We start from the raw sequence: 10,705 nt of genomic DNA on the forward strand, positions 1-10,705 counted from the left end.
AGTAGGAGCCAGAGATTTTAGCCATCAAGCCCCCCCTCCTGTGGAATAATATACCACTTTCAGCCTTCCTTTATGATAAAGCTTATAGTTAGAGCTAATTAGTGCGGCAGAACGTTACTTGTCCCATGTTCTAAAATAGGAAGCATTTAGTTTAAAAAGGCATAGAGGTATTGATGGCTGATCTACTGAGTGGGCCACATGGTTTTCATCGTACTACCGTACAAACCAGTAGCCAGTCAGATTTACCTTGAGCCTCAGTGCACCCTCAAGTTCAGCCTGTATCATTGATTACAAGGCAAAAAACCTAGATGATGCTAAGACACAAAGGTAATTTATGACACATCACACACGGAGCTTCTCTTTCCAGCTTCTCCTTCCTCTTCTCCCTCCCTATCACATCGAGGTAAGTCATATCTCATCAGTACATGTTACTGACTTGACCCCTTGCCCGAGTCCCTTCACTTTATCGCCCGCGGATCCGGGCCCGCTGTGGCCGCACCATGGATTGCGATTTGTGGATCATGCATCAGAGGTCGCATTGGTGGATCCAGTATGGCGGATTCTATATTGTGCTGGCTCATCGTAGTGGGAATGACAGATCCTTTGTCGCGTTGGAGTGAGATAATGGTGGTGGATCACGGCCGAGGCGGCGCCTGATGATGGATCTTAATAAGCGCCAGTGGACAATGACTGTGGACTATAGTGGATCCGACCAGGATGATGGATCATGATCTTGCTTGCTGCTGACCATGGACTATGATTGCAGCTGGACTGCTTGACATATCGTATTGAAGTTATCCTTGAAGACGTTAACCCTCATCAATGCTGCTAAAAACTTTAATCTCGATGATGTTTTCCTGCACTTGACATCTATTGCACTACTGTCCGTCCTGGGAGAGGGATCCCTCACATGTGGCTCTCTCTGAGGTTTCTACGTATTTTTACCCTGTTAAAAGGGTTTTTAGTAGTTTTTCCTTACTCTTGCTGAGGGTTAAGGACAGAGGATGTCTCACAATGTTAAAGCCCTATGAGACGAATTGTAATTTGTGAATATGGGCTATACAAATAAAATGTTATTGATTGATTGATTGATTATAAACTATTTGTTAAACACCTGACTGATAAATATTATTGTGTTTTCGTTGCTATGCAGATTTGACAAATGTGTCTGAACAGGAATCTAATGATCTTGGATTTGTGGGCTGCTTTGATTGTATTTATGTTTGTTTATATTTTATTTCATTTATACATATGGAAACTTTAAAGGGTTAAAACAAATGAGAATCTAATGATAATAAAATACAGCCATTTAATTTATATAAATTAGAAATAAAAATGTGAAGTTTTATAAAAATATATCAATTTAATTATTAAAACATATTGGTTTAAAATAATTCAACCAAATCTAATGAAGTATAACCATATAGTAATTACAAAATATGTATAAATATGAAAAATATGAATTTCAAATTTCTTTATGTAGGTATTTGCTGTTACTACCATTTGTTTTTCATATTATTTCCATACATCTTTTCATGTATATATACATATCTTGGAGAGAGAAGCATCCTACAGGTTAATTGTAATTGAATATGAAGATAATGTAGATCTTTGTATCCTGAAACTATCTCTGATACATTTTGATAGGATGTCTGTCTGAAGCTGGAGTTCCTCACCAGATACTGGAAATACCTGTCAAACAATTATATACAGTCATATTTAAGAGTGCAAGATTTTTGCTTGGACATAACCTAAATAATTCGTAACTCATCACACAAAGACACAAACACATACACTGAGTCCTATCCCCTATAAGCACCAAACCATGGAAAGAACAAATCATAAGAACAAGCTTTTTTAAATACTTTGTATTGTCTTTAATGTATTTACAAAAGAAAAGTAAGAAAAAAGAAAACAAGTTTCTGTAAATGAGAAACTATGAATATCAAGCTTTTCACCCAATTTGGAACTTCTACAAATTATTATCACTGACCTAAACAGAAGTGAAACAAAACCCTAATAACATAACTTATTTCTTTTTAAGTCAATGGAAACTAGTTAATCAGAGTTATAAATATCCTGCTAACATGAGAGATACATATCAGAATCACAGAGACATCTCTCCTCATGTTTCAGAGAAACCTAACACAGAGATGATCCTTAAAATCAGACAGCGTTATAATCTCATAGCTTTCCAGAGTTCCCCTGGCTTCAGAGTCTTGGTTCTGTGGTGGAGTGGGAACCTGTGCAGGACTAGAGGCCTGGGGCTGGAGTGCAGCCACGGGGGCTTCAGGCAGCACAAGCCCAGGTGATGCAGACCTCTGACCTCGTTCCTCGGCTCCTGCTGCTCTTCATTCGTTGCCTCCTTGTGGATCTGCTGCACGTTCCTCAGCTCCTCCTGCTCTTCATTTGTTGCCTCCTTGTGGATCTGCTGCACGTTCCTCGGTTCCTCCTGCTCTTCATTCGTTCGTCCTTTTGGATCTGCTGCACGTTCCTCGGCTCCTCCTGCTCTTCATTCGTCGCTTCCTTGTGGATCTGCTGCACGTTCCTCGTGAAGACGATACACAAATGGTCTTTAAATCGTGATGACCATTTAAAGACAGCAGTTAATTGATATGTTATTTATGTTTCACATACTGTTTGTACATTGTTGGCTTTTAAATAGAGCCTGTGAGAATAGAGAATAGAGCCTGTGAGAATCACGGAAGGTTGCATCTGCTTTCACCGGCTTTGCTGTGCACTCACCCTTCTTATATATTACATCTGTCCCCAGCCGACACACAGGACACACCTCAAACAGCTCCAGGAGGCAGTTTTCATAGACAATATATGTGGGTGTCTTATGAACAGGGTTGGAAGATTCCATTCTATTAGAACGACAAAGATTTCACCAAAAGGCTGCAACAGCTAAAAAAGTGTAGGATGGTAATCCGTCTCATTATTGAAATGTTTAGATTAAATATTGAGTCTCTCACGTCACATCTGCTGACTCAGTCAAGACTGTGATCGAAACATCAGGATCATAGGTAGCATCCTGTGTCTCTCTGAAGTCCATACTTGAACAACTTGGGTTGTCCTCTCCCTCCTCCAAGCGAGGCCTCTTACAGCTGAGGTCCCAACACCAACATCAGTGCAGCACAGTTTTCTGTGTGCCTATGATAAAACAGACATTCAGTATCCATGGGTAATGAATAATCATTCTAGTCCCCCACATTATGACAACAACATCCTCTGGTATCTTGAATGAGCGCCCGTAGCAGCTCTCCACGCTCTTTCCCCCCCTCCGCTCGCGTGTCCTCCCGTGAGTACTGTGCCGCTGATTTTTTCCTACTGCAGCACTGGGCTGGAAGTTAGCTACAGCGCCTGTAGCTAACTTCAAGCTACAGCAGCTACTACCGACGCTCATAGCAGCTACTACGGGCCACAGTAGTAGCGGCTACGGGCGCTGTACTCACGATAAAACAGTCACTAACAGATATTTGCCAACTCTTGCAGGAACGTTGCCATCATATATGAACCTAATCCATCTCAATCTTGTGTCTTCTGAAGCTGGAGTCACATGAAGACATTTGTGCTGATTTGTGCATTGGACCACTGAGCATCTCGGTTGTCGTATTGGTTCATGCTGCTAGTTAGCTTATCCAAGTGTTTCCAAGGCTTGCAAAAATGAAATGGCGGCAGGACACCGATAGACCGACCGTCTATAAAGTGGGAGGGTCCATCTAGGGGTGGGTCGAGTGGTAGTGGGGGAGTGCATAGATCTATGGGGGCATGGGCATGTTGCGACTATGACGTCTATTTCGGTCGTAATTCCATTGGACGCACTCTAGCATATCGTTTCTGAAATAGAGGAACCACAACAAATCGCGGGAGTTGTTTTTTTCCAGAGTTTTTTGGACGGTAGACATGCCAGATACCCAAAATAATGTGTAGAAGCACTACAAAAGTGGAATTTTCATAATATGTCCCCTTTAATTTAATTAAAAAATAATAGATTTAATTTTAAATGGTTATGGTTCATTTTTGTTTTTAAATTAACATAGCATTAGGTATTGTGCAATGAATAGGTGGTTGAAGTCCTGCCAACACGACAGCCTGACCCAGCTCCTGTGTCCACTGGTGTCCTGGTTCCACCCATGGCAGTGTAGTGGCGTGGGGCTGGCTCATCCCTGTGGCCCAGGGAGCGCATTTCTCCGCGCTGTTTCAGGGGTAAATGATGCTGGTCTTCACAGGTGACTGACCCACGCAAGCCTGTATACGCCCCCCCCCATGTAGGCTTTATATATATAAAGCCTACATGGGGGGGGGGGGGGGGGGTGCGATAGAAGATGATGGTCTAATAATGTTGCACTTACATGTAGAACTTTGTGGTTTGGACTTTTTGAAGCTTACTTGATTACTTACTAACATGATTCTTGCTGTTCTGGGTTTGTACCCTCATGGTTGAATGCACTTATTGTAAGCTGCTTTAGATCAGAGCGTCAGCTATATGATATGTAATCATATATATGCCTATATATGTATGATAACACTGGAACCCAATTAAAAAAGTGTAAAAGAGGACATTTTCATCATTTAACAAAACGAGGCAACACCAAGAATATATGTTGTTTATTTTATAAAAAACAATTATTTCTGTGGCGTAAAATACACATAATATATACAAAAACACGGATCAAACACAGGAAATCTGGGAATACAAAGCATTTGAATAAAACTGATTTACAATATCTATAGTTTGGACTCAGGTCTTCAGTGCGTCAGTGAGGGGGAGGCTGAACAGGGATAAACTGGAGTGAAATGACTGCGTTCAGTCTGTTCCTTCCTCGTCATTCTGGTCAGTCTTGTGAGATGATGTCCAGGTTGATGAGGTGTCTCATGGTGGGTCTGCCGTGAGGACAGTTCCACGGATGCTCGATTTCCCCCATATGAACCACCAGCTTCTTCATCTCGCTGACACTCAGAGCTGTGCCGATCATGATCTGAACACACACATAAAAAACAATCCATTATCTCTGAGGAAACAATCGAATCTTCTCTTTATTTGATCTGCCACACAGCCATTTGTTTTCCAGTTTGGTTCCTTGAGAAGTGCATGTTGACTTTTTCATTCCATCTAACAATATTATAGAACACAAGTCTAAATCAGAAGCACACATTTTTAATCATACACACTGTCTGTTTATTATCTGCATAAACTCACAGATTTGCGACATGATCTGGAGGCAAACATCTGTCGGACTCTGGATGGCCGACACATGACTCCTGGGCTGTCGCTCAACATGAAGACCAGCTCCTCGATGTCGGCTGGACCGAACGTCCAGTTCTTACTGGTGGGCAGAGACAGCAGCTTCACCCTCTCCATCACCTGAGCTACAGTCACAATGAAAAACCACGTTTGGACGTAATTATGAAAAGTCAAACGTCAAGTATGAGACCAAATTGAAAGGGTTAATCTGTGATATCAGAACAAAACATTTATACCGTCCTCCTCAACCAGAAACTCAAAGCCGTTCTTTCTGAAAATCTCAATGTTCTCCAAGAGTATGTTCTCGCTGACTGCAGTGAGGTGAAGTTTCTGAGGGCTGCAAACACAAATCAATCACTGACCAGCTAAAATCATACTGCTTGAAGATTAATGTCAACGACGAACACTAATAGATCCTTACGCGATGAGTTTCTGTCCTTGGAGCACCGTGTGCTGCTGCAGCATCTCAAAGTTGTACTTCTCATCTGTGGCGTGTTGGTCAACCATGAAGAGGTCCGAGTTGAGTTTGGTGATAATGAAGCCCAGGTTAAACTGACCGACGATCTCCATCTCTTTGAACATGTCTTTACTGTCGATTTGAAAGTGCAGACGGTTTAGTGTTGGGTAAAAAACAGTGTAGAAGTATAGTTATAGTCAAGAAGAAGGATTCTACCTGATCTCCTTGCTCAGCTCGTCCTCTGCACTTTGGTTTTCTCCAGGGTTGATCTTGGCCCGGAAGCGCCTGTAGCGTAGCTCCTCAGCCACGTTCTGCCTCTGCCGCTCCTGTATCCTCTTTAACTTCCCTTCAAGCTCTTGTAGAGAGAACTGCAGAGGCACCGTCCTCCTCTGTACGCAGCCTGGAGCATCCACTGTGGTGGAAGCTGGTCCCACAGAACAGTTTGAGAAACTGTTGGGTTTGACGGCTGTATTCTCTTTCCTGGCCCTCTTGGCATCCGGGCTCAAAGCAATGTCCTCTCCTAAAGTGCACGGCTCAGTTTGTAACGCTGGGGCTTCAGGACCATTCGGACTATTGATTGCTGTTTCTTCTAATTCTTCCAGAGAACTGACCTCCAGGCCAGAACACCGACCGTCTGGGACTGCTGTAGTGGACACAGCACTGTCTTTGTCGTGGTCTGCGTCCCCACACGATATCTGTCTGTATCTGAATCCTTCAAGTGCCGATTTTCCCACTGAGGAACATTCAGCGAGATCTTTAGCAGGTTTCAAAGGAGATTTCACACTTGGGCTGGAAGCAGAAGGTTTTACAGAACAATTTAAAAACGACTGCAGAGTTGTCTGTGCTGGGCGGCTGCCGGCTGCTTTTGACGTGTTTAATTTGCTCCCAGAACTGGAGCTGTGATGACTTGAAAACGCAGCTTTCAGGGTGGCCAGGTTCAACGAGGACTTTGGCCTCTGAATCGCTGGTTCCATGGATTCTGCAGGTTGTGGCACGTTCTCATTAGATTGGACCACTGGACATACATCCAATGTTGCATCTGCAGATAGTTGACAGAAAAAACATTTCAAAATAAAAGCACTGTGGTGGAAAGGTCGACAGAGAATTATCCTTGAAAATGATTTTATTCTGCTGTAATGTGAGAACATTACTGTAGATATACGGGCAACATATAATGCATTGTTCTTACTGGTTCTGGGCATGTGCATATAGTTCAGACTGATCTTATTGACCCCAGCCTCATACATGCTGATGAGAGAGGTCTTTAGAATAGCCAGCAACAGCTTTTCCTCCTGAAGTAGAATCTGTCGTTTGTCTGGGGTTACGTTCACATCCACACAATCTGAAATAACAAAACTCAGGTTTTAGAAAACACCAACTGTGCATTTAAAAAATAGAATCTTTATATAATTAAATTGTCTTACCTGAGGCGACGGCTATGTTCAAGGCCACAAATGGATACTGATGTCTGTTATACATGTGATACACTTCATTCACAACTTTGGTCACCTGCAAGTTGAAGGACATCCACAGTTCAGGCTGAAATAAGGGAATCATCACCTTTAAATTTCCCAGTAAACCCACTGCACCGGAATTACCTTGAGGGGATCACATGGTCGGTTGTTAATAAAAAAGTACTGTCTGTCTGTGGCGCTTCTCCCGACGCCATGGTCCCCGCGTGACACAAACCCTGTGATGCTGCCAAAACACAGATTTTCATTGAAACAAGATGGTTCCATCCACGTGGAAGACACAGACGAAGATGGAAAATTTGGAAAGAGCTTCAAGATCCGATACTGGGGTTTATGTGATGTAAACAAAAACAACTCATATCTGCAGCTAAATGTATACGTCATGTTCTGCCTCCTGCATGCTCTACCCAGGCGTCACTCCTCGCCTGAATGTTCTGGACATTTGGTGGCTTTAGTTTTTTAAACCACAGCGAAGGACACAGGACTTCCTTGCAATAGGGCTACTTACTTGAAAAGCTGTTTGGGAAGATCTGCATCTGTCAGTCCATATTCTTCAATAATATTTTCTGCAGGGGAAAGTTGTTGAAAAGAGAGGAGACTCTGGAGCTGCAGTACACAAAACCATAGAAAAACAAAAAAACACATTTCCAATCAATTTTAGTTTCTAAGGGGGATTCCAGAAATCCCATTACTCTGCAATATATTAACTACAAGCAAACCAGTTTTAATCACACATCAGCAACAGTTTGGTAAAAACATGGTTGCCTTCCATAGAAGTTAAACATTATAATCAAGACAAATGTCAAACCAACATTCCAACCTGTTTTGGTCCATATATGGCTCCGATGTTGTCTCTCATGCTGTGGCTTCCGCTGGTGCTCAGCACCGTGCTGCGTTTCCCCTTCTCATTTTGGTTGGAGCAGGTGATGCGCACTCCTGTGGAGATGATACAGTACGACTGCAGGACATGGATCATTTTGGTGTACTCCTGAAAATGCAAAGCGATGGAAACTTTAGGATCAAATACGAAGGACATATGCAATCATTTCAAAATCGATAAATCCAAAAGACTAAATGAAAAAACATTATGAAATGCCTTAAACTATATATTACAGGTTATAATGGGTACTGAGAGAAGAATTTTGATGTTTTTTATGTGTTTGCCCCTAGAATGTCTTAAACCCCAGTGGTTAATTTATGGTTTAAAAATGCAAAGTCTAAAGGATGAGCAATCACTCGGAACATTTAAACTGATATACTTGATAAATCGCATTTAAAAAAATGAAATGTATGTACAAAATGAAATGTAGGTAAAACGTAGAAGATGGGCTCAAACACGTTGAATCATCTGAATGGTCCTTTAATGACTGACCTTCTTTATATTGCGTTGGAACTCTTTGTGCCGAACAGGCAGGGTGTAGAAGAGCTGCTGCAGGCTGACTGTGGTGCCTGGCTGACGGGGATGGGGAGTCCGCTGCACCACGTGGCCTTTGTGGTCAAACACCAGCTTGGTCCCCACCTGGCTGGACTCATGGCATGTCACCACACTCAGGTCACTAGGGGACAAGGAGTTGGGGGCTAATGAGGTGGCGAGTAGTTTGAGCTTATGTGCCGAATTTGCACGTCTGTGGAAATGTTTTACCTCAGAGCACACAGAGAGCTGAGCGCTTCACCTCTGAAGCCAAACGTCTCCACGTGGATGAGATCGGAGAAATCCTTGAGCTTTGACGTGTGATGCTTCAGTGCTGTGGAGACAGAGGAGGTTTCGCCAAAATGAACAGGTAGCACTCATCCAACGGAGTGAACATACAAAGCTGACACTTACTCAGTGCTTCAAAGTTGGCCTCCTCCACACCTTTGCCATTGTCTGACACTTCCACTTGTTCAGCACCGCACTCCTTCAGCTTCACATCTGGAACATGCAGCAATGTGAAACGTGGGAAACACAGCAATTGCAAGCGATCACAATCCTAAATGCTGATAAATCCTCATACAGCACAGTAACAACTGTTGAGTGATCAGAACCATATCTTTTCAATGGATTTACAATTTTTTAAATTTGCTCTGCAAAGCTGAAACCTGATACTGGAAACGTTCTAATATAGATATGTACAGCACTGTAATAAAAAAAGTTATCTTGCCAAAAGTAGAACAATTACTTTGATAGGGTTCACACTTATTCTCTAATGCTCTGTGTTCGATCAAAACCCTATCTGTCAGAAAACCCAAGTATCAGTTTCTGCTTTTATTTTTTAAAGAGAGATAATTGAAGTCCCCTTTGGAAGGAAAAGAAAAACAGAGAATATATTTTCTTACCAATGTTTGTGGCTCCTGCATCAATGCTGTTTTCCACCAGCTCTTTCACGGCTGTGGCCAGAGTCAGCACCACCTGTCCTGAGCAGATCTGATGCACTGAGTGCTTGTCAATAGCCTTGATGGCTCCTGCAGGTTCAGAGCTGCTGAGAAACAGACAATAACAATGGTGAATAATTAATGAAAGACAATGTGCATTGATCTCGACCTTTAGTGAGAAAAATAATGTTACTTAAATCAAGATCTATATATTGGTTTGTGTTTGTGGGGGTTATATTTACAACTGTTCACAATAGAGTTTATGGTTGTAGTGTAAATATTATGCCCCGATTACATTAATTTGTAATATAGGTTTGACAAAGATATCTGAGAAATCATTGCCAAATATTTTTTGTCATATATATATATATATACATAGTATAGAGGCAGATATATTTGTATCGAAATTCTTTTAACGCCCTAATATTAGTATCAGAATCAACCCCCAATAAAATCAGTGTGGCTCTACTCCTGATCGTTTTCCAAAGCAAATTAAGGTTTATTTTTTGTCCCACATTCCAGACAGCATTTATCTTTAACATATTTGACAGGATATAATATGTTCGGTATGATGGATCGTCCACATTATCTCGGTATCGGCATCAGAACCCAACAATCCAGATCTGTCAGGGTCTAATGTTACCAGCCCCTCAAACTTTGCATTGTTTGACCTGTGGTGAGTTAATGATGATTGTGGGGGGGTCAGTGTCCTGGTTAGAAACCATGGAGGTTGCATACAGTCAGGACAGAGATGCAGGGTTTGCATGAAACAGGTTAAAAGAGTGGATCTGCGTCTAAAAAGCGCCAAATTGGAAGTTTGTGTGATGCCTGAAGCCTGAAATGTAATAAGTGTTTGACGTGTGATGTCCAGTGTAAGAAAACCAACACCTGCAGGCGAACTGGATGAATAGTAGCAAACTTACCAAGTATCAGACATCGTCAGAGTCCGGGAGGCTTGATGGGGAGGAATTCATTAATTTGTTCACATGTGACATTCGCTGACACGTTAACAGACCAATATTAACACTTGTCCGTCCACACAAGTGTAAACAATGTCTGTTTTCAGTGTTGGAGGGAAGAGCGGCTTCACGACACCGTGTTGTAAATACGTGAGGGTTCGAGAGCAGATTTTACGAGCAGCAGTTTCCACCATCAAATGTACAAATTTAAAATAGA

At 42.1% G+C, this 10,705-nt stretch overlaps 1 protein-coding gene across 2 annotated transcripts; it reads right to left on the bottom strand.

Moving 5' to 3' along the window:
* Positions 1–4,596: 4,596 nt before the first annotated feature.
* On the bottom strand, positions 4,597–10,635 carry pms2 (PMS1 homolog 2, mismatch repair system component). 2 transcript variants are annotated; one of them, XM_062378763.1, is made up of 15 exons: positions 10,453–10,635; positions 9,494–9,633; positions 9,003–9,089; positions 8,820–8,922; positions 8,550–8,733; positions 7,998–8,165; positions 7,686–7,783; positions 7,304–7,403; positions 7,130–7,214; positions 6,895–7,047; positions 5,922–6,744; positions 5,670–5,837; positions 5,485–5,585; positions 5,204–5,373; positions 4,597–4,982 (listed from the first exon to the last, which is right to left on the bottom strand). In XM_062378763.1, exons 1-15 carry the CDS (start codon positions 10,464–10,466, stop codon positions 4,839–4,841), a joined length of 2,538 nt encoding a protein of 845 aa, XP_062234747.1. In that variant the 5' UTR covers positions 10,467–10,635; the 3' UTR covers positions 4,597–4,838. The 2 variants fall into 2 exon arrangements, with proteins under 2 accessions (XP_062234747.1, XP_062234746.1); XM_062378762.1 differs by having other exon boundaries at positions 9,494–9,636.
* Positions 10,636–10,705: the final 70 nt, after the last annotated feature.

Source organism: Platichthys flesus, chromosome 20 (genome assembly GCF_949316205.1).
Source record: "Platichthys flesus chromosome 20, fPlaFle2.1, whole genome shotgun sequence".
NCBI classification, from domain to species: domain Eukaryota; kingdom Metazoa; phylum Chordata; class Actinopteri; order Pleuronectiformes; family Pleuronectidae; genus Platichthys; species Platichthys flesus.

Bases quoted from the DNA above. Each gene is read 5' to 3' on its own strand.
- pms2 (XM_062378762.1), bottom strand. The intron at 9,090-9,493 runs GTAAGAAAATAT...TGCATGTTCCAG, and splicing joins TGCAGGAGCCACAAACATTG to ATGTGAAGCTGAAGGAGTGC. The intron at 5,838-5,921 runs GTAGAATCCTTC...TCAAATCGACAG, and splicing joins GAGCTGAGCAAGGAGATCAG to TAAAGACATGTTCAAAGAGA.